The following is a 25223-nucleotide window of genomic DNA, read 5'->3' as shown; positions in this document are numbered from 1 at the left end:
TCGATGCAGCAAAAAGCCTGAATCCAAAAATCCGCCATCTCAGACCTGCCAAGGTTGTGTATACCAGCAGAGGTCCCTATTCTATTTTAAAGTTTCTGTGGTCTGCTCTGGAATGATCTTGAATAACAGGATATGAAGCACACCATCCTCAGGCTTTGCCTTTAAAACATTTTATTTCAGTGGAATTCACACACAAGCTTTTGGGGGAAAACCCCTTCCTCGGGTGCATTGACTTGGAGGCAGTTTGGGAGTGGATGCACCCTGGAAAAAGTAAGTGGTGTGCTGAAGAAAAAATCGTATTTGGACTGCTCTGGAATTAGCCACGAAAATTAAACCATTTGGTGTTTTTCCGGCAAAATTCGGGAAAATTGAGCAATTCAGGTTTTTGCTCCATTTTATTGAGTTTTTACCCACACCGATTAAATCAAGCTTTTTTAATAATAAATAAGGTCAAATTGTGGATTCTAGTTTGGTCAGACTTTTTTTATTTACAAAAATCTGAAAAATTCAGGTTTTGATAAATAACCCATGAAATGATTTTCTTGTACTTAAGGTATGAATATTCAAATTACAGATCCATTCCCAAGCATTCTGCATAAAAGGTCCCATACCTGTATAATATGTCAATTAGTATTAACTGAGATTCATGGGGTTAATTCAAGTGTAAAGCTAAATACACCAGACATTCGGTTAAACATTTGGTTAAACACCCTGGACTGCTTTCATTTATAATGTATGGGATATATGCTACCTGTGCCAAAGTGTATTAAGTGCACAAAAACCCACAAGGTGCACACGTGATAATAATGAATTTTACTTCTTATTTATAAACAATATATATATAAAGTGAAAAACAGTAGTTTTGACACTTTTTTCCCCTACAACCCTAATCTTAGCATCCTCTCTTAACTTATCACTTGATATGGAATGTACTGTATATACACATACAAAACTGCAATTAATCATTGTCAATTTTAATGTTTTCTTGACTCTAACTCTGAGGTGTATCTTGGCAACGAGGTTATTTGCAAAAGATTTTTCAGTTGTTAATTATAAAAAAATGTAAATGACTGTAATTAAACAGGAATAAAATACCAGGTATTATATTTCTGAAAATAGGTGAAACATAAAGTGATCCAGTTTCAAAGTCAGTTAAAAGGCAATAATTTATGTGCCGATTGCTGGATAACAGTTGTAATATAATCACTGTGGGATGATCTATCATCCAAAGTTGGCAGGAAGAAGTTTACAAAGTGGGGCTGGTTACAGTTTGGACAAAATGTTTAATATTACACTTGGGCTAGAAACCCCATCCTATAAACAGGTTTCTCAATCTTTTTCTTTATTTAGACATTTATTTTGCCTGTTCTACCTTGAACCAGCAACCCTATTAAATGCAGATATATCTGCCCTCTGTTTTTGGCAGATAGAAATAAGTCAAATGATGCGTGCAACATGATCCATAACGTTATTGCAAAACTCTCTATTTTTGCTTTGTGTAGCTTTAGAATCCAAATAACTGAGCTGAAGAGATGTTTGGGTTAAGTATAAATAAACATGATACCAAGCATGCTGCTTTTGCAATAAACTACATTTAGAATTGAAGTAGAATGTAGAAGATATTCTTCAATTATGCAAAATTGTGAGTTATTAAAAAAAAATACTGTTTTCCAATCTAGAAAAACTGCTTTTGCATTTTCAGGGAAAATTGGAGCAATACTCAGATTTCAACATGCCATAGGGCAAAACCAGCTTCAGCAAAACATGTACTTTACCTAAGAACACTATGGGGCAGATTTACTATGGTTGAAATGGTAAATTCATATTGAATTTTTTTAGTCAAAACTCACACATTCGAATTTAAAAACCACCATAGTTACAAATCGGGTTGAAAAAAGACAAATGTCCATCAAGTTCAACTGCTGCAAATGAAAACCCAGCAACCATACACACACCCCTCAATACTAACTCAAATTTTAGTTTGAATATGAGATGTATCACACCTCGACCCTGGAAACAGTTCTAATTTGACTATTCTCCACTTAAGAAGAATGTAGAATGTAGAAGTCAATGGCAGAGGTCCCTTGAACTATTTGAAGATGTTAGTAGAGAACATGATGCCCCATAGACTCCAATGGGGAAAAAAACTAGATTCGCATTGGATTCCAATTTGATTCGCGTTTTTGAGTCAGGATTATTCGATCTAATTTTAGATGTTTGAATTTTTTCATAAACAACATACCATTCCAATTGTGAATACAATTTAATTAATTAGAGTTTAAAAAAAACATTCACATTACTCTAAAATTTGACCTTTGATAAATAACCCCCTAAGCCTTATTGTTCAACCTGTTTAGATTTTGCCATTGTTTGTTCAGATTGTGCTATTTCATAGTATTGCCAAGCTACTCCACAGGTCAAAACATGTACCTAGGGTTTTTCAGAGGTATTAAGCTTCTATTGGCCATGCTTTTACAAAAAAAATCCCAACGCCCACCATCTAACCAATCAGACTGCGCTACTCCATAGTGAAGTATAAGAGACTGACTCTGTAGTGCATTGTGACAAAGGTACCTAGGTGGTACGTTGAGCTTAAAGTGCCATCAGTTTACATCTGCCTCCCGTCTGACCAATCAGATTGCGACACTTCATATTTTGGAGGGAAAACAGAAGAACATTGTGACCAATAACAAAAGTTTCAATGCCTATCCATCTGACTAGTGAGATTGCACCATTCTATAGCACTTGCGAAGTACTCAGCAGATCGTTATAGTAAAGGATATTACTTGCATGGGGTATTTTAAAGGTTCTAAATCACAAGCCTGCCCATCTGACTAAGGTGCCATTGCACAGTATTTGAAAACTTCCGTGATGAATGCAAAAAAAACCATACATGTAAAGGTTTTCAAGGGTGCTGAGCTTGGTTATGGTCTATTTGCATAAAAATCTTAGCCAATGCTGGTACATGCCTAACTAATCAATGACATCACAGCATTCCATAGCTTTCCAAACTTCTCAGCAAAGAAAATGTTTTGCAATGCAGCCTGCTTGTTCAGTGGCCAGAACAAGCAGGAGAAACATGCAGTCATCTAGGGTCACTGGGGATGCGCGCAAACCAGAAGTTAAGGGACTTTCATGAACTACAGATACTTTGGGGGATGTAATAAAAGTCACAAAGATCAAAACAATTTGCACAAATAAGAATAAAAATTTGCAATTCTCAATATAATACTCTTCCTTAAAGGGGAACTCCACAAAAACATAACTTGAGCTTTTTGAAAAATAAACATAATTTCAAGCAACTTTGCGATATACATCAATTAAAAAATATGCAGACTTTTCATGATTTTTAATGGTTTGGAACAGTTCCCTAAGCCTAACCCCCTGCTCTCCTGCTGATCTGTCTGACTACTTTGCTGAGCTGTCTGACTACTTTATATCAACAGCCAGCTGTCCTCAGCATCCTCGAAACCCCACAATTCCCTGCACATGTGATTTCAATAAGGAACAGAACATCCCAGTGCAATGCATTGTGGGTTATGCAGTTCCTGCATGCTGTCTGTAAGCTGTGGAGTAATTGTTACAATTTGTAACATCAGTGTTTAGTCCCGCCTTCCCTGCCAGCATTTCAAATGATGCAGAAAAAGAAGAACTGTTAAACAGCTGGATTTCAGCATAGAAAATGGCATTTATTCATACTTTTGGAAGAAACAGGTAACTGTGATGGGTATATTAGGGGTCTCTTGTGTTATGTGGGCCTCTTTATCAAATTTTGGTTTGGAAGCCGGAGTTCCCCTTTAAACTGTTATTGCATTGCAAATTTTAATTGTGCATTGCCCACTTTTAAGAAGTGCTTGAAGGTGTCGTAATCATTTGGAGCAAACGTAACAACTTTTTCAAGAAGAAGTTTTACATTCACTGCGCACTGGAGAAAACTATAAAATTTGCAAACCTTCTTCCACTGTCGGAAGTGGTCAGGGCCAGAACTAGGAGTAGGCAGAAGAAGCAGCTGCCTAGGGTGCAACGATTAGGGGGCGCTGGGCAGCTACCTCTTCTGCTTACCCCTAGACCAGACTCACCTAGCATTGATCGCAAACGAATGCCGCGTATGCGCGAACCACGTCATGTGTGAACACCCTTTGCATGCGTGAACGCCCTCTTCATGCCGGGAAGTGCACCGCGTCACTGCGCATGCGTGAGCACGCAATGGGGGAAGTGAGGGCCCGCCTCTCTGGAAGTGGTCACTAAACAGTTTCCGGGTTCATAAAAGCTATTTTATATTTGCGCAAAGGCAAATTTGTTCACACAAAGGCATAACTTTTCGCATTGCAAATATTTTTTCCATTACGGACTTTTATTACATTCCCCCATTTATACTTAAAAAGTATTGAGAATTTTTAATAGATGTATAAAAAAGGAAAATGATTGTTAGCATGGCAGTAAGCTAGAAGGAGTACAGGGTTAGGAAACTTTATAAAATAGCAAAAAACTGTCTTTTTCAAAAAATAAAATACATTTATGTATAGTAAAATATATTTTATATACCTTAGTTTGCTTTCTGCTGGACTGAGAAAGAAGGGATTGCAAATATTGAACCAAATGGCAAATCTTTTTTTTAGCCTCACTTTCATGTTTCACAGAAGTTGAGAATCCACAGAAGTTGAGAATGGCTAATTATACTATGACCAACTGTGTTTACATGGAAAACCACGTAGAAGCCCGTTTTTCAAGATTCAAATTTGTGTCATTTTTGAGATTTTTTTTCTACTTCAAATAAGTATGTATTTATTAAAGAATTCAAATATAAAAAAAGAGGTCAAATAAAACCATGATAAAGATACAAATATCTCATTCATGACTGTTTAATGGGTCGACAAGCTCAAAATTTTGAAAAACATGAAAAAGTTGAATTGAATTAATAATTTACATTTTGCCTAGGACAGCTCCCATTGACTTCTACATGACCTTGCAAGCTTTCTTGCAGTTATTCGTGTTTTTTTTTATTGCTTAATAGAGAAACATTCATGAAAAATTGGAGGGAAAATTATGAATATTGATAAATAACCTTGTTAACATCCACATTAATTTAGTAATCATTTGTTGATTGAATCCTATATACTGCCCAACATATTATAACAGGTATAGTGCCTAACCCCTGTGACTGGGTCTACTTTTTTATCTGATGACCGCCACAAATTTCAAGCTTTATGGTCTAACTATGTTTTTAATAGAGTATTTGTAAAATATGGATCCTTGTTTTTACTGTATGCTTTATGTTAATGGTAACCTTTCCCAGGAAAATGTTACTGAAACAAAATGCCAAAAACTGGCATTGCAAAAAGTCTAGGAAAATTAATATTCCTCTGAGATAATTGTCCTATGTCGATATCCATTCACGTGTTATGAGGAAGGCAATTGATCTTAACTTTTCTCTTTGAATTTTTTTCCAGTGCCTTCTCCGATAATGCTATTAGCCTTTCAGCTATTAATAGCTTTAGTAATGGAAAACTGCACTATTTTATTGTGTATCACCTTTGGAAAATTAACTACCAACATAACATATAAGAAGATCATTTCTTTAAAACTGATTTTGATAAAAGTTCAGTATGGAAATAACAGCTGCATATATACAAGTTATCTAGATGCTGAACAGCCTGCTCTCAAAATCCTGAACTGGGAGTAATATGTGCTTTCTTTTCCTGCTGTGTATTTGTCCAAAAGACTTTAATATTAGAGTCTAAGACATTTTAATGCCAGAGGTAAATGGCTATACACTTAAAATGATGAGGATAAAACCAGCTTCTGGATCCAATGTGTAAGGAACATGAACATGTGTAACTATTTAAATTAGTACCAGGATTTTGCCAGTGAATTGTTGCATGGTGCCAAGAAGAATAATGTGTTGAAAATGTTTGAAAACTAGAATGGGAAAAATAATGGAAATCTTGAATCCATCATTTATATGCATCACCCAATTGTGGCTCTTTTTTCCATAGTAATAGGGATCCTTCAGGCTGCTGTGTTTTAGCTGTCAGAAGAAAGTCGGATGTGGTTGAAAAAGGAAATAGAGGCTTCAAGAAGACAGATGTTTTTAGCTGTGCATATGCGATCTGACAGATGGGAAAAGAAGCATTTGGTCCCATTAGAAGAGGAGACAAAAAGGACCACTGGCACACTTAAGCATGAGCTGTTATTCAATTCTACTAAAATTAACACCTTCCAGCAATGAAAAATGCCATTACGGAGCCAAGTAAAACAAATCATAAAACTTCTTGAGAAATGTTCATGTAACTCTCAAATGGCCAAGACTATTCCTCAACTCAGTGGAAGACCCGATCTGCAAAGATATTTATTCAGCTTCTCCTCAGTCGACCTTGAGATATGTACTCTTGACTAGCAAGCTGTTACATAAAACATCTAAATACCTTTCACTTATGTTTGTATTATTTACCTGACCCCCAAAATACTTATAATGTTAAATCAAAGTCATACAACTCTTTGCATCTATTTCAATAACCAGCTCACCAGTATTCTTTAATTTCCAAGGTAAATAAATGTATCTATCAATCAGCATGAAGCTGCTTGCTTAGTACATGATGACTGATGATTTATATATTAATAGAATAGATATTTTTTGTTTCGTATGCTAAAGACTTGGTGTTCAGAATATTAAAATCAGAATTATCAAAGATCTAGAAGAAAGGAACGTGATGGCTATTTTAGGGAAATATTTTAATGAATGCTCAGATGGATTTTTCCTTTTTCATTTACTGATTGTTAAATGGAAACGGTTATTTCATACATTTGCCACTTCCATATTAATAACATAATTAAGCTGGAGACTGCTATCAATATAACTGTTCAGTACTGTTCAAGTGTGATATCATCCAAATCTGCTCCCAAGCATGTAAAGAATGATTTATTACATTGTGACCTGCCTTGAAGGTTAAATTTGTGAAATATTAGTTAGGGCATGGATCCTGCCATAAAAACAGGTGTCTGGTTACCAACATTTCATTAGCAAACATATATCAACATAGGGCTGTAACAGTTTTGTATAACAGAGCTATTCAAAGGACAATGAGAGGCCAATTATACTCCAGTGAAGCCAATGATACCTCACAATGACCCCAGTTGTTAACTTTCCAGACTGGTGCCCCTGATCTTTAAAGCTGTACTGACCGAGTTCTGACCGAGTTCTTTACTGACTGAGGTGTGGCTCCACTATCTTACCTACTATTCTGTGGCAACTACTAAGTGTTACTGCAAGCGGTACTGCAATGTGAATGTGTGAGCCAACATTGCTTTGAATACTTGAAAGTGCAGGCAAGATGTCACCTCAAAAAAAGAACCAATATCAGCCTTCTTTTGCAAAGAAGGAGGCACTGGTTTGGGATTCATGGTTAGCAACTTTAGTCTCTGGGGAGGTGATTAACATATTGGCAAGTGCTTATTTTTGGCATTCAATTTTATAAAAAAAAAAATAACCATTTAACAATTATTTAAGTAAATTAAAGGCACATTCTATAAATAATCTAGAAATTTAGCAAAATTCTTTGAAGGAACAGTGCAGTGTAAAAAATAAAAACTGGGTAAATAGGCTGTGCAAAATAAAAAATGTTTCCACTATAGTTAGCCAAAAATGTAATCTACAAAGGCTTGAGTGAATGGATTTCTAACATAATAGCCAGAACCCAACTTCTTGTTTTGCATCTCTCCAACTCTTACTTAGTCAGCGACTTTAAGGAGGGCCAAATGGGACATATCAGTTCATTTAGTTTGCTTTTGATCCTCAGCATGTAGGTCAGATTCAAACACAAACATTTATGACCCAAATGCCCCCTTCAAGTCACTGATTGGTTACTGACTGCTAACCAATGAGAGAGCTGCAAAGAAAGAAGTTGGGTTCTATTTATTACGTTAGATATCTGGTCACTCCAGTCTTTATAGATTACATTTTTGGCTAGCCAACTATATATCTATTTACTCTGTTTTTATTTTTACAATGAACAATTCCTTAAATAATGTAACTACCATGTTTCAAGAACAAGTTTCAAGGGGTTTTGTTTGGTTAAACTAACCATTCTTCCAGCTTTATTTTCTATTCCTGCTGAATTTTAGTCACAGTGTTTTCACCAAGCAAATACATTTAAATAAAACATTTCTCAAACGTGAGTGCCATTGATTTAATCAGTTATGAACACCAAAATCTACTTTTATTGTTTTTTTGGATCCAAATCCAGTTAACATAATGCCCCTTGAACTTCCACAAGAAAACAAACATCCACATAACTAGATATAAAAATGCTAATCCATTTTGCTTGTTGATATTCCAATGTCTTTGGTTACTTTCGATAAATTATATTTTGGCACTGGACTGACAACCAGTAAATGACTTTTAAAGTATTTCACAGTGGGTAAATTACATTTGCTTATGCTGCAGCTTTACTTTAGAAAACAAAAGCTTATTTTTATATTGGGATTTTGGCAAATCAAAGTTTCCATGCTTATTCGTCTGCATAATAAAATGCTCTGAAGCAGAATATTTTAAATAGTAATGCAGTGCTTTGATGGTGTTTACATAAATAAATCATACATGTGATTTGGTGGTTGCTTTTATTTAGGGATGTGCAATGAAAAAAGGCTATAATCAAAATGCAATTATTTTCAGTTGCTTAAAAATAAAACACAAATGTGTTATATGAATGTTTTTAATTACAGTATATAAACCTTGTACAGAAATTTTAGCAGGGGTCGTTGCAGCCTCTGGCGAGCCATAAGTTTTAATACAATATATCACGTGTCACCAGATGATCCTGTTTAGTTTTAGCACTCTGAAACCTAAATAGTCATTCTGAGATCCACAATTTAATAGTGACTATTACTATTAAAAGTTGAGACCATGCAACGTTTAATTGACCAATACCACCTTTTCATTCAATTTATGCCTCACTGACATTTGTATACATTTTAATCTGAAGCCATTCCCAGTATTGAATTTGAGTTCACCTGCCTCTCCACATGTCAAAGTGGGATTGGGAAGCATAAATCCCTGGTTCTACTAAGCCTGATAGTAAACATAATTTCTCTAGCTGGTCATTTTTGTAATAATTTTTGCTACGGTGGCACATGTTTATAATGGTGCTAGATGTTTTATATATTAAAAATATATTTAAAATATATTAAAAATATGATCTACTAGCCCCAGCTCACACAGCTTATTACACTGATTATTATTATTATTATTATTATTATTATTAATCCTATGTATAAAACACCAACATAGTCTGCAACTGTAAAATAAATATAGCCTTTGTTGAACATATCAGCTACAGAAGTTCTATGCAGCACTTGTCCCTATGCACAGGACTTCTTGAGCAGTGCAAGATGGTCATGAATGCGCTTGCCATTCAGTTCTTGAACGCCTTAATATTCTTAAAACATATAAAGGCCATTTAAACTAATATTGTTCCCTGTTCCCTAATATTGTTCCTTAAATGCCTAGTGCTCTCAAAGAGAAAAATGTTGCATGCATTTCTATTTGGCTGCACATCATGTGTTGCAGTTACCTGTGCTTTTAGAAAAGATGCACCCAATGAAACTAAAGAATACAACACACTTAATGGAGCAGATTTATCAAGGGTCAAATTGAAAATTCAAATGTTCAAAAAATTTTATGATCGAATTCGACTAGGGAGTTATTCAAATTCAAGTTTTTAAATAAAATCAGATTTTCAAAATTTATCATACTATGGCCCTTTAAGAACTCGAATTTGACTATTTGCCACCTAAAACCTGCCGAATTGCTGTTTAAGTCATTGGGAGAGTCCCATGGATCAATTTGGAGTTTTTTTAATTTTGATTTTAATTTGATTTGAGTTTTAGGGTCTATTCCATTCTTCTGAGCATAAAAATGTAAATGTATTAATACATTTCAAATGTATGGGAGTTTAGGGGAATTCGAAATTTGACCTTTGATAAATGTGCCTCTTTATCAGTGAAATCTGACATGAAAAAAACAGTTCAGGTTATTATGGCTACAGCTCAAAACCCATTGTCAAATCTGTTCAGATGGAAGCTAACTTTAAGAGGAAAAATCACTAAATCACTAATAAATAAAACACAAACGTTAATGTGCCAGTCAAAGATGTGACTTATTGTTGCTAATTTGAGTGTTTCTTTATGAGAGCTAAGTCAAGTTGGCTACGTAAAGGGCTGCACATTTCAGATAATTGAGAACAGATTATACAGAATAATGTAGGGTTCCCATCAGTTCCACTTTCAGGACCTTGGTCTCCAGAAAATGTCCCAATACAGAGTCCGACAGAGTAAGTAGCTCAATAATATCCCCTTTTTCTGACCCACCCCATGATTCTTCCATGGGAAGCTGCAATTGGATTGACAGCAGCAGCACTGCAAAATCAACCACATAGTATACATGATAATATATTTAATTTCTGTTTTTTTTATTAAATGAACCTTTCTGTCTTTGAACTTGAATGGATGTGGTCAAAGGGGAGCAGTCCGGCTCAGATTTCACTTTTAAAATCTGGCAACCTTAGGGGCATATTATGCTGTGTAAAACTAAAATCACTGAAAAAAATGGTGGCAAATTAATCAAGGTGTGTTTTATTTTATGTCATGTGAATGCCAGATTTTCCACTGTTATTTTAAAAAATTAACCCCGTTTTTTACACGTCGAAGCCTGGTTATATGTGGTGAATTATCCTGTCGATTTTCGAGCATCTGCCATTGACTTCTACATGATCTCGACAGGTTTGAGATGGAGTATTTTCAGATTCAGATCTGCAGCTTTTGGGTATAATAAATCTCTAAATTATTTTTTTTGTGAGTTTTCCCCTTAAAAACCTTAACCAGATAAATGTGAGGTTTAATAAATAGGCCCCTAAATCTCAGAAATGCAGTATGTCATCTAATTTAAAGGTTACTAGTGTCCTAGATAAAGACAACAAAATAAACAAATAAAAGTATACAGATTATACAGAGCTGGTGAAACATGTAATGATCCCTGAAGCAAAAAGTAATATTTCCTGACTGTACAAGTTTCCGCTGCAAGCAAAAAATTGCTTTTTATGGTCACTAGAGCAAGCTGCTTGAGTTTTACCTACAGAATATTTTGATGGTTAAATTTTCCACTACTTTGCTAATTTATTTTTGGTGTGCATTCTTTTACCACAAGTTAATTCTTGATAAATGGTTATACATAATACCACTGTTCTTAATTTCTGTTTTTACATGGTGGCATGGATGCTATGACATAGCATGTCAAGTGAAATTTGATATAGGTCCTCAGCACAAGTGTAATATTAATTATTAGTAATTGATATTGCATTTCCAAGCTAAATATGCTACAGCGCTGCGCAATATGTTGGTGCTATATAAATACATGTTAATAATAATAGTGTATTAATTGACTATGTGGTTTCAGAGGTCCAAACTATGGCTGGGCCCTATGATCTCTGGGGCCTCACGTACACCAATAATCAAAACTTTCACTACAAAATAAAATAAATAATTTTAAGAAGGGAATAATGGGCAATCCCACATGCAGGGGGTAAGAAGGGGGGTAAGTGCTCTTTAGGCCACATTCAATTATTTATTATGTATTTATTAAGACTTTAGCGACCAAGAAATGAAGTGAAAAATACCAACCCATTGCTTATGCTTACTCATAAATAATAGTTTACTTCTTTTATTGAATGTGTTTATTATGGGCATAGTATACTTACATAGTGCAGTAACAGATTATGTTGGCAATATTTGATAAAATATTTAATTTTGTTATTATAATCTTAAAGCCATTGTTAAAGATGGCAGATACATACCTGCACAACTGTGTTCTGGCTTCCAGTGTACATTCACTCCTTCCCGTAAACATGCTCTGGCATAGGCAATTAGGGATTCACAGTAACAGTTTTTATGCACTGGGCATTCACACATATCTGTCACGCATGATCTGTAGCAATAAAAAATCAAATATACAGGTGAGCGATTTTTTAAAATGGGGTGTAATTACAGCACCGACTCATATAGGACCCATATAGGATGAAATGTTTGTGTTAATAATCATATAATATAGCTTAGATGTAGCATTGAACATTTTCTTTACAGAACTTTTGTTAAACAATCAGCTATTACCATTCAGCAACCGCACCAATGGCCTGCCTCAATGCAGGTGATAAAAACAGACAAGTACTAAACATTGGCATCTGTGAAGTTTGCTTGTCATTTTTGATGTTTCCCCCTATATATGCTGTAGGCTTTTAGGCTCTCTTTCACACAACAGATATATGAAGTAATTAAAGGGGTGAAAAACAAGTCTTGAAGAATAATAATTTTTTACATAGTCCATAGTTTTAGAAGTTATCAATAAGTGACCAATCACTGACAGGACATAACTGTTAACATATTGTGGCTCCTTCTGCCAGATCTAACCAATACAATGAACCCACTTTCTGTCTGAATTGAGGTCACATTTGGACAACTTTATTATGATCAGTGTATGGTTTTTTTTTTCTTGAGTTGCCTAGCAAAATTCTGACTTGTTTTTGCTTCTTGAACCTAGGTTCCATAAATTGCAGTTTGCATGTAATCACTGAGAACAGTTTGCATGTGTATTCTCTGCAAATTGTATGGGTTTATTATTGAGTTTCACCAATATAAATAAGGAGCTGTGGTATAGGAACAGTAGTATTTTTGTGGTTTATTGTAAAGTTACAAGATATCACTGTACATATAGTACAGTACATTTTTGCACAGGGCTGGAACTAGGGACAGGCAGCAGATGTGCAACCTTTTTGGGAATTGCAAAAAATGCTTATTGTGATTTTATTGTCTGAATCCAATGTAACTATCAATGACAACATCATGTCTTTCCTATCCCTTCCTGTTTAAGTTGGTCAATATCTGCCAAATTTGCCTCTGTTTGTGCAATTAGGATATGTGGAGCATGCAGGTGTGCATTCTACATCGGAGTTGGCTGCACTTCAGGGATTCTAATTTAGAAGTACCATTTATTTAAAACATAACAATAAGAAACAAAACATGCTAAGAGCATTGCAGATGTGAAAAAGTCAAATTGGATGGCTAAATATGCTAACTAACAATGGAATAGGTAATTAGTGACGGTGGTAGTGTGAGGCATTTTTAGCAAGATTTTAATTTCCCTAACACAATATTAGATGAAAAATGAATTGCTGCATTGAAAGGATTAAAAAAACAACAATAACATATGAACATTTTGGTGAGTGCATTAAAATAGAATGAGCTATGGACAATACATGTCCATATGTAAAGCTGGAGCAGCAAAAGTCCATTTAAAATGTCTGTGAGGCCACCCACATAGCCCTTAGTTTCATTTTGCCTATACGACTGCCAACATTTCCCAACTCCACACTCCCAGAGGGATATGAAATTCTTACATTTCATCATACAGGCCCTTAAGTGCCTATATAGTTAATGAGGGATTGTTCCTCTCTCTGTGGGTCTCTTCACTAGTGTCACAGATATGTTAGGAGAAACAGCAAGGCTGAAATTCCAACAAGATGTTATGCTATATCTACTATTAAGACTTAGTTTTTAGTGTAAGCTATGTTATTAATATTTTTCAGATATATTACTGGACTTTACTGAATTAAATTAAACATTTGAAGGTGTTTTTAGTAGCTGCTTCCAAGACCAAAGTGAACAAATGACAGGACAGCCTCTTCTCATGAATGTAAATTTATAGAGAAGAACAGATTTCTCAATTAGATGTTCCCAAGACTTATAGCAGACCCACCCCTGGATTTTCAGTGTATTGCAATCCGTATCTTAGAGTCTGGAGTATGCTGTGTCCTTTTGGGTGATAGTTCCTCCGCCTAACTGAGCAATAATACCCTAGAGTCCATCGGGAGTGGGATGTCTGTTTTTACCCAGACCAGCTGCGTTACCTGTTCCCAGAATGACTAGACTAAGAAGCAAGTCCACACCATGTGTAGGAAGTCTGCTAGGGAGTGTTGGCACCTGGGATACTGGTTTATGTAATCTTTGGGAGGTAAGGTTCACCCTATGGAAGTAGTTTAGTTGCATTGTTTTATCTTCACGGCTGATCCTTTTTAAAAGTCCAGAATGTCCTCACAGTGCTCTGCTGTAATCTATGTATATCTTGTTGCCATTGTGTGCACTGTTTGCTTAGAGAAATACTCCCTACCTATCTCAGCTGTGTATAAAATTGTGATAGATATTTTTTTAAGTCCTCAGTATGCACTCCCATCTGCAGCACTTTCGATTTTGTGTCTATTGCTAAATGTCCAAATCAGGCCTCTATGGCATGTCTCAGTTGGAGAATAGCACCACAGTGGTGTATATCCTGAACAATACTGCTGTGGTCTAGGGTAATTCATAATAAACTTAACTCTAGCATGCAATGACATTCAACAGTAATATGGACCATCCATTAAGATAAGAAGAAAGAAGGTTCCATCTTAAAATGTGAAAATGTTTTTTAGAGTGAGAGATGCAAAGTTGTGGAATTCTCTTTCTGAACAGTTGTACTGGCAGATATCCCAGATTTAAAGACATTAGATTCGTTTTCAAAAATGGTTGGATACCTATTTAGGAAGTTTGAAAATACTAAATTACTGAAAATTAACTCTTATTGATTCCCCATTTGTTGTCCAACTTCTGTTGTACTGAGGGCCAGAATTTTTCTATCCTACATAATACAGGGCAGATGATGGAAGCCACTGTTGACCACTCCCTGTTTTTAAACCACACCTACTTTAAACCACATCCATGTTACTACAATAACTTTTAACACAATATCCACATTAATGGTGGTAGCACACCAAAAAAACAAATGGTTGGTGCTCACTATCACTGATATCACTTATCACTCATATGTGAAACAACAGTAAGTCATATTAAGACATACCCTTAAATACATATGCCTCCTCATCCCCTGTGGATAACACAGCACCCCCAGCACATGATTAAACACCTTGACAAGTATTTCCAAATGCTAACAAACCTCCAACAGGTTCACCTCCCACAAGCAGAGTATAGCACATACAGGGAGCATAGGGCAGACAGAGTATGACACACACAGGGAGCATAGAACAGGCAGAGTATGGCACACACAGTTAGCATAGGGCCGGCATAGTATGGCACACACATGGAGCAGAGCCGGGCCAGACCAGGCAGGCGCCCTAGGCAACCTGCCCAGGGACAGCACCGGCTGAGTGAGTGCGTGCATGCGCGAATTTGTGACCTTGTGCGCATGCGCATGTTCACGCTCGTGCACATCAGCGTATGGAAGCGCAGATCGCAATGCGCAGATGCGCGAATCGGATTACCCGCATGCGTGGTAGCGCAAGTAGATGCTGAAATTCCACAATTAGTCTGGGAGAGAGGGGACCGGACCGGACATGGGGTAGGCGACAGAGCAGGTACATGCCTGGTGCCCCCCCAACTTTGTGCCCTATGCACGTGCCTACTCTGCCTACCCCTAGTTCCGGCCCTGACAGGGAGCATAGAACAGGCAGAGTATGGCACACACAGTTAGCATAGGGCAGGCAGAGTATGGCACACATAAAGAGCATAGGGCAGGCAGAGTATGGCACACACACAGTGCATAGGGCAGGCAGAGTGAACAATGTGGACACTTTCAGTCTGGATCTGAGATGTGAACAGTACAGGGCTTTAGATGTGTGAACAAAAGAGATGTTACAGGTGTGAACAATGCAGGGGGGTTAGGATGTGAAAAAATGCAGGATCTTGAGGGGTAAACAATGCAGGGGCCAGGTAATCTCAGTACTGATATCTTTTAAAGCGTTAACAAGGTAAGCAGTCACAGCAGGCAGACATGCATGTAAGGGCCATAGAAGGGGGATTGCGGGTCACAAATTGGACAGCACTGATTTAAGGGGTTCATACAGAAAACAGTGATTGACCTGTGTGGGCCATCTTTAGTTATGAAACTTTATATCCTTAAAATACACCATTGAACTTTACCAAGAAATATGCATGGACATTTATTTAAAATTTAGACCACACTCAAATTCATATTGGTTTGTATACCCCATGAGATATATATATTACGTTTAACATGTCAGACCTGAGAATGAATTTTCAAGCATCTGGAAGGTGCTCTGCAGGAAATGTAATGCCTGAGATCTTCCCTTACTCATTGCCGGTTATCAAAGGATCAGAACTTGGAATAACGTAACAAGGATATTGTACATCCACACATGAAAAGGAAAGAATGACTGTTCTTCAACTCTAAAAGTTTTGATGATTTTTCATTGTGTGCATCTACTTGGGAGTCTTGCAGTATAATAATAAACTAAGAGATAAGGTCAATGAAACATAGGAGACAGCAGTATACACTCACACTGAGATGATCGCAGTGGGTCTCTATCATTATTTGACATTCCTTTTAAAGAGCATTAATCTTTTTTCTGTATAATTTATATACAGTGTATTGGCATAGTCTCTCTCACACTCTCTATATATTGCATACAATAATGTGAAAAAGTATTTGCCCCTTCCTGATTTCCCATATTATTACACATTTGTTACACTAAATGGATTCTTCTCTTTAAACAAAATGTAGTATTAGATACAGAGAACCCGAGTAAACACATAGAACAGTATTATAATTATTAGTGCAGCACCCATATTAACCAATTGACTAAATTTTAATTGATAACTTTATTCAGTTGGTTGAACACAACTGGGCTTAATTGCAGTCAGCTCTGTTAATCTAATTCTTACTATAAATTTAACCTTACCTGCACTTACCAATAGTGATGGGCGAATCTGTGGCTTTTCGCTTAGCCGAAAAATTTGCAAACTGAAACATTTGTGAAACAGCAAAAAATTTGCGAAACACATTGTCAATATTTGTTAAAATAATTTTGAGGCGTGACAATTTTCATACGCATGACTATTTTATCCAAATGCATTAAAGTCAATGGGTGTCCAAATAATTTTGATGCGCGTTGATTTTATGTGTTTGACAATTTTGACTTTTTGATGTTTTTTGTGGCTGCGGATTTTTTACGAAACACAGAAATCCGCCGCAAATCCATGCCTGCCAAATTTATTCGCCCATCGCTACTTACCGCAAAATATCTACAAGAAAGGTATTCAAATTATAAGCATGATGCAGCTGTGGTTTTAAAACTATGGTATAGGTATTGGACCTGTTATCCAGAATGGTTGGGACCTAGGGTTTTCCTTAATGGATCTGTCCATAATTTGGATCTTCATACTTTGGGAGGCACATTTATCAAAGGTCAAATTTCGAATTCATGTGAGTTTTTAAAAACTGCCCTAAACTCCGATAAATTCGAAATTAAACTAATCGAAATTTATTCATAAAATTTAATTTTTAAAACTCAGATGAATTGAATCAACCAGAAATCTTGAATCAAATTCGAATGTCGGGAAGGCTGCAAACAATTCCAAATAGGTCCCTGGACCTCTCCCATTGACTTAAACAGCAATTCAGTTGGTTTTAGGCAGAGAATAGTCAAACTTGAGTTCTTAAAGAGCCAGAGTATGATAAATCTCGAAAATCAAATAATTTTTTTTATAAACTCGAATCTAATTTGAATAACTCCCTAGTTGAAATTGAGAGATTTGACCATAAAAAAATTGAAAATTCGAATTTTCAATTTGACCCTTGATAAATCTGCCCCTTAGTCTACTAGAAAATCATGTAAACATTAAATAAACACAATAGGCTGGTTTTGCTTCCAATAAGGACAAATAAAGGAATCTAACTATCTATGATTAAAGGAAATTTTGGAAAAAAGTTGTTTAAATATATCACCGTGGAAAGGGTTACAAAGCCTCTGGATATTCACTAAATCACACCAAGAGCCATTATCTACAATTGGACTTGGAACAGCAGTGATTCTTCCCAGGAGTAGGCAATTTGACAAGCTTACTGCAAGGACACAACTATTCCAAGAAATCACAAGACATCCTAGAAGAACATCCAGAGAACTGCAGGTGCAAAACTAAGTTATGTGTTATAGTTAACATTACATTTGGTTTAAAAATCAGATGCCATTTAGTATTTAGACAAATATGCAATAATAGGTAAAATCTAGGGATGGGACACACATTATTCTATATGGACATTCATAATGTCAAATAGGATAATCTCTATCAAAACAGGAACATGCACATGTTTGTCAATCCATACATAGAGCATTTTGGACACAACATTGTTCATTTATTCATTTTAGAAAGCCCACACTTGTGCTTGTGGTCATAAATGAACCTTCAAAAGTGATTACTTAAACACTCTTGTTGTAGGGGACCCATACTAAAGTGGCAGTTAATCCCCATTTTGACATGATTTTAATGAATAGAATTTGTTCAGCCCATAAATTTTTGTCTGTTGTTTCAATCACAAAAACATGGAGTAGCTTCAGTTTCCCTGTTTAGCTCAAGAAATAGATTTCTTTATGATTAAAACAATAGACAAAGAATATACTGTATTCAGGCCAAGCTTTGCATGCTCTCTCCATTCTCCAGACATTCAAAAGCCCCAAAAATATGACCAATCAATGTAGCCTAAATAAGTGATATCTGAAAGTAATGTCCAGCAATAACAAAACTAACAATATCCCAAATAGTCAGTATGTCCTGGTAATGGTAATGTCTGAAATTGAGACCCCTAAAGAAGTACTCATTATTAAAGATAATCATGTGATATCCTACCCCATTACCCGGACGAGACTGGGCAAATAAATGAGTTCCCCACCATTCTTCCCAATGACCATCAGTATTTTCATATGATTCACTACTACTTAAGTTAGTGAAAATAAAAATGTTCAAAGGGGGAACTGTTGAATCCTAATTAGCCTGAGGTCTCTGAGGCCTATATAACCTCTGAACTCTGATTCATTTCCATGCCATTTTCTATTTCTAAAGCATAGCTTTTTTTACAGTAATCAAGCTATGTGCAATGAAAGTGGAATCTAATGGCCAACATGTAGCTAGCTGATTATTATGATTGCACAGGCACATAATGAGTCTTAAGGCCAGACTTTAGATAAGGTGGAAGATGGTTTTATAAGCAATATGTTGTTTTACATTACAACCTTGGGCTCGAGGTTACTTGAGAACTAAACTTATTTTGAAAAAAAAGGTAATTACGCCTTTATGCTGATGTAATTTAACCAGTCATGTATTGCTAATATTTTCTGTGCTTATGTAATATTATAAAGATATGTGTAACAGTTAGAGTTGGGGTAGAGAATTCTCCCGAGTTACTAAATGCTATTGTATTCTGTGCTTGCATAAACTTCCTTCTCTGATTTAAACTTTGAAAGGGCATTAGAGATTGGAAAAGATACTCACCAAGGTCCAGACCCAACAATAACCAATCCTTCCCAGCTTGATGGATATAGCACTGGCTGGCATTATGTTGGAACTATTGAAGTAACAATATAAATAAAACACTGTAACAGAACCAAAATGAGGCTTAATAACAGTTGATTATAAATTTCCAAATGATAATGCCTTTTCTGCAAAGCTCAGGGAGAGCTGAACCTCATAATAGCTTGAATCTGAAAACACTCCTTCTAAAACCTATCAAGGTCATGTACAAGTTAAAGGCAGAGTTACCGTAAATCAGTTAAAGATGCTTGTAGCCTTAATGATGTTTGTGGGTTTTTTTCAGTAGGTTTCACTCAAAAACCTTGATCAATTAGAGTTTTTCCCACCGAAAACTTGATCAATTTCAGTTTTAGGGTTTCTCAACTCAAATTCACTGATTCGAGTTTTTTATATTCGATTTTTTTCTTAAATGAAACCATTCGAGTTGTGAGTTAATTTGAGCTTTAAAAAAATCTCACAAAGCTCTAAATCTCAACCTTTGATAAATAACACCCTTCTATGTATGGGCCTTTTAATATAGGAGAAAAAAAAATCAACTGATAATATAAACCATATTCTCATATTAAGCCTTCACTTTTGATGAAATATTTTAGATTGAAATAAAGTTAAATATTTTCCATCCCATCATATTTTATAGATGTAATCTATAACTGAATTAAAATGAGATTACAGCTGACTATATCATTATCATTGAAGTCAATATAATGGTTGCTTTTTAACACTGAGTAATTGGGAAAGAGGATCCAGATGTGTCTATGAATGGCAGAAAACAGCAAGTGTTTCTTCTCAAGTAAGAAGAGGCAATCATTATTTTAAGTTAATATATTGCAACTCTGTCAGGAACATATGATCTTAGATGTATATTTTTCTAACAATGAGGAACTGCCACTACCAACACAATTTTATTTAACAAGAGGAAAGAAAACACCTGGAATAGTATCATGTTTCCACTTAACTTCCTTAAGACCTAAATCCATATCCAAATTACATAACACATGAATTACTTGAGGTCTGTTGTCTGTGCTTAGGCGCAGCTCCTGAAGGACCTATGTCTACATAGCACATAGTAATTTGGCAGGAATTCTAGTTAAAACACTGGGGATATTCTTAATTATACTGTCTAAAAATGATCCTAACCTAAATTATGTAATATCTGTAAAAAGAACATGCAACTTTTAAACAGGCAATGCAACTGTAATAATACAGCATTTGTCTGTTGTTCATATGTGAGTTTAGAAAACAACTCCTATAACTTATTATTGCTGCTTATTTGCTAGATTGCCTTTTAAGCAAGACTGCAGTTTGCATTTGGTAGACCTTACAGTCTAGATTCTATCATGTGACTTAAAACAGAACTTAATTTACCACAAAAGCCACACTAAAATAGTTTCTCACCAAATTTCAAAACACATGTGGAAACATAATCAGCTTGTTACTAAATGAGCCAGAGAGAGCCAAACACTGAAAAACATGGTGCCAGCTATTTTAATAGAGTTATTTTAGAAGAAACAGAACAAGGTTTTTTGAAGTGGGGCAAGGTTTTCGTTTTATGAACTTATCTGGCAAGGATATTAGTAAAAAAAAGTGATGCAAAGAATTTTAAAGCAAACGCTTCCATATAACACTTGGTTGTTAGTCAAAATTCTTAAGTTCAAATATAAAAACAGATAGTATGCCCACCTGAGAAATATTTTTGGTACCATAAGGGGAATGACATACAAAACTACTAGTAACGGCTACTTGTTGTGGCTACAAAATGCCAAAAAATACCCTGCCATAGACAATACTGCTATAACACATGTACAGGGGAATATAATAAAAGTCGCAAAGAGCAAAACAATTCGCACCAATAAGACTAAAAATCCACATCTCGCAATGTAATATTGTTCCTTAAACTGTTATTGCATTGCGAATTTTAATTATTTGTGTTTGTCCCCGATCCGATTAAATAATACTGTTTTTTAATAATACATAAGGTCCAATTGTGGATTCTAGTTTCATGGCACTCTTTTTATTTTTGATGAAATAGTCCCCCGTGTCAATTTCTACCAACTGCATACATGGTAAACTCTAGCCATTTCACAACTTATCTCTAAAAACCTTGAATATTAAAGTTTTTAAGAAACTAAAAATTGAATATCCAAATCCCAAAAATGAAATATGCGGTTCTCGTGGATTTCTGTGGTGTCTCTGAACGGAAAAGATGAAAACTTGATTGATTCAAGGAAAAACCAAAAATTTGATTTATTTGTTAATAATTGAGTCTATGGGAGATGGCCTTCCCATAACAAGGAGCTTTCTGGATATCGGGTTCCTTGATAACGGTTTTATAATTGTATAATAAATTTTAAAAAAAAATTAAAAAATAAAACCACATCGATCAGCAAACTAATCATTAAGGGGGAAGTTGATAAGCTTGTGTTAAAGGGGAAGGAAAGTCTAAAATAGAATGAGGCTAGAAATGCTGTATTTTGTATATTAAACATAAACATGAACTTGCTGCACCACAAGCCTAATCAAACAAATGATTTATGCTTTCAAAGTTGGCCACAGGGGGGTCACCATCTTGTAACTTTGTTAAACATCTTTGCAAGAGCAAGACTGCGCAGTGTGGTCTGGGCTGCTTAGGGATCGTCATAAATTATCAAAACATCACAAGTCAAATAATATCTGCCAGAAGCCGATACAGCAAGACTGATTAATAATCAGAATATACAGACTGCACTGGGCCCTGTGTTGTCATGTAATCTAATATCGATTTTATAGTTTTTGTATTGTTTAATACAAACTTTCTCCCATGGCTGCAGCAAAATAATCCTCCAAATAGAATCCCAGTTTATCTGTTTAAATCTGTCTCCATGATCTTTGTCCCTGCAGCTGGAGTTGGAAACAGTAAAGGGTATGTAAAGGCAAAAATAAAATACAATACAAATCTCTACACTTTCGCAGACTACTCTACAGGGGAAAAAACAAAGCTGCTTGAGTTTTGCATGGCTGGGAAGTAAGGCGGGGGCTCCCCCTGCTGTTCACAAGTATGATTGTTTCCCTGAAGAGCATTTAGGGACCGTCTGACAATTCCTATTCATAGCAGTAAATGAAGTGAGAGTTTCACTGCATACAGTCAGGTTTTTTATAAAAACAGTACATATTTTTTAATTAAAGTATATTGGAGATAGGTTTATTTTTCATTAAAGAAAGTAAAAATGGGATTTTATTTTTTTGCCTTTACATGCCCTTTAAAGTGTTGTCAGAACAGTGGTTCAAAGTTCAGAGGTGGAATTAAGGCAGCCATACACACAGTCCAATCATCTACACGCTCATCTGCCAATGCACCACAAACTGGCCAACTTGATACATCAGCAGATGGAATTTTAAAACATGCCTGATCCCCATACTAATATCCCCACTACACTGCATAAGTTCACAGTTAATCATACAAAATTAAATTTTGTAAATTTGTATCTATGCCAGCATTAGCGATTTGTAAAGAAGCATCATTGTTGACTGTAAACATAGATGACAATGGAATATTTCCTATGAATCCTGCAAACTATATTATTCATTTTTTGGCATATTTTAGATACAATTCCATTCCCCTTATCTGTCCAAAGGCTATTGCAATATCCATTTCTATAAACTTAATTCATTCTATAAACTTATGCTATGGTAAAGAATTCTTATTGTGACAGGAATAGAACTTTTCAGAATGATGATGCTCCTTGTACATAGGGATCATATGTACATATTGTGGTCGGGATGCTTTGATTTAAACCAAACATTGTATAGAAATATTACTGACTAATGTACCTAAACTAAGAACTGCTTCCTAGCATTCACATCACTCTGATGAATGGGAAACTGCAAAAGCAATAATAAATAAGGTTGAACAAATTTGAAGTCTACTTAAAAAGTTGTAAAACTAACAAAAGTGTGTATGGTTTACCATAAAATCATAGCTGATTAATTAGCATGACATATCTTTTTTTAGTTCTAAATAGATCTTGTGCCTGTCATTACATAACCCATTATAAATAAACAATAGTGCCCTTCATAAACCACAACTTTAACTTTATAATGAATGAAAGCAGCACCTTTACATGAAACTCATATTGAACTGCTACAAATATAGTGCATCACTCCAACAGCATCAGTATAAGGTTCCATAAGCAAAGTATGCTACTATTTTGACACATAATATCATGTCATTAATGGTGCTACAGGTATGGGTCCTGTTATCAAGAATGCTTGGGACCTGGCGTTTTCTGGATAATGGGTCTTTCGGGAATATCGATCTTCATACCTTAAAGCTACAGAAACCCACGGAAGATTGTTCATGTCAATGTAAAGATCAACAACCAACCAATCACTTAGGAAAAATAAATCAGATGATGTTCTGGCCAATAATTGACAAAAGTTAAGTTTGAGAAATAGTAGTGACAGTCAACCATTGATATCGTCAGATAGGCAATACATACAAAGAAATTATCATTAACCCCCAGAAATCTTCTAACTAAACGGCGATCACCATGGTACGAAAAGTCTTGGGATGATTATTCTGACTCCACACATGGTCTGAAAATCATATGAAACTATAATGCGCTGGTGGCCGCGGTCCTCCACGTCATGGGCGCGAAGGAGCCATCCGTTTGTGCGTCTGTCGCGTCATACACACGTGCATCATGACGCTCACGGTGCACAGGCAATGCTCTTAAAATGCTTAAAAGGACACTGAGGCCTGCATTTCCTTGCGAAGGGATCATTGCCTACTAGCGTGACTATGAGCCTCACCAATCTGCCTGAATTACTCGTTTTTGACCCTGCCTGATATTTGGATTTCCTGCCGGCTATTCTCCTTGCTGACATCTGCCTGACACTGATTATTCAATTCTACACTGCGTGCCTTTGACTTCGGCCTGTTCCTGACCCTGCTTTGCCTGATGATTCTGTACTGTGATTCCTGGAGCCTTTTGACTTTGGCCTGTTCCTGACCCTGCCTGACGATTCTGTACTACGTTTCCTGGAAGTGTTCCTGCTACAACACTTCTGCCACTCCTCCGCGTGACCAGTCCTGTTCTAACTTCGGGTTCTGCTTCATTGTGGGAGGTGCAGGAGAGGCTTCTCTTCATCTATAGGTTCCAGCTAAAAGTGAGTACCGTGACAGAAACTACATTTCATAACACTATATCTTTGTGTCTATGGCCAGTTTAAGTCAACTAGAAAATCATGTAAACATTAAATAAACCTAATAGGCTGGTTTTGCTTCAAATAAGGATTAATTATATATTAGGTTGAATCAAGTACAAGGCACTGTTATATTATTACAAAGAAAAAGGAAATAAATAAGAAAATTTGTGGATTATTAGGAAAAAATGAGCCTTTCCATAATTTTTCTGGAGTTTTCTGGATAATGGGTCTCTGGATAATGGATGCCATACATATACTTGCTTTCTGCTAGGCACATTACTTAACTACAAAGTGGTGTTGGACCGAAACTGCCAGTATGGAAAGAAATTTGCAAAGCAATGGGCTATGACAATACAAACGTGTAGTTTTTGCAAATACAAATACCCTCACTTGTATCTCTGGCCCTGTTTTTAAAGGAGAAGGAAAGGCCTATTTAATTGGGGGTGCCAAAAGTTAGGTACCCCCAAATGATTATAGATACTTACCTCACACCCCTGGCCAGTGTTCCTATAAGGAGAAAACTGCACCAGTCTGGGGGTTCTTCCAGTGAGCACCACGGACGGAGGGTCCATTTATAATTTTACTCTGAGAATCAATATAAATAATTTTTTGAGAAGCAA

At 35.9% G+C, this 25223-nt stretch overlaps 1 protein-coding gene across 5 annotated transcripts in view; it reads right to left on the bottom strand.

Moving 5' to 3' along the window:
• bmper.L (BMP binding endothelial regulator L homeolog) overlaps positions 1–25223 on the bottom strand; it is a 148675-nt gene that overhangs the window by 3612 nt on the left and 119840 nt on the right. For 4 of the 5 annotated variants that reach the window (XM_018266679.2, NM_001095672.1, XM_018266676.2 and 1 more), the window contains 1 exon segment: positions 11847–11977. In XM_018266679.2, the coding sequence (XP_018122168.1) occupies positions 11847–11977 (131 nt within the window). 5 annotated transcript variants of the gene reach the window in all.

The sequence above is a fragment of the Xenopus laevis genome, chromosome 6L, assembly GCF_017654675.1.
Source record: "Xenopus laevis strain J_2021 chromosome 6L, Xenopus_laevis_v10.1, whole genome shotgun sequence".
Lineage (NCBI taxonomy): Eukaryota > Metazoa > Chordata > Amphibia > Anura > Pipidae > Xenopus > Xenopus laevis.
Note: the sequence above shows the minus strand (reverse complement) of the source record. Positions and strands in the feature narration are given on the sequence as shown.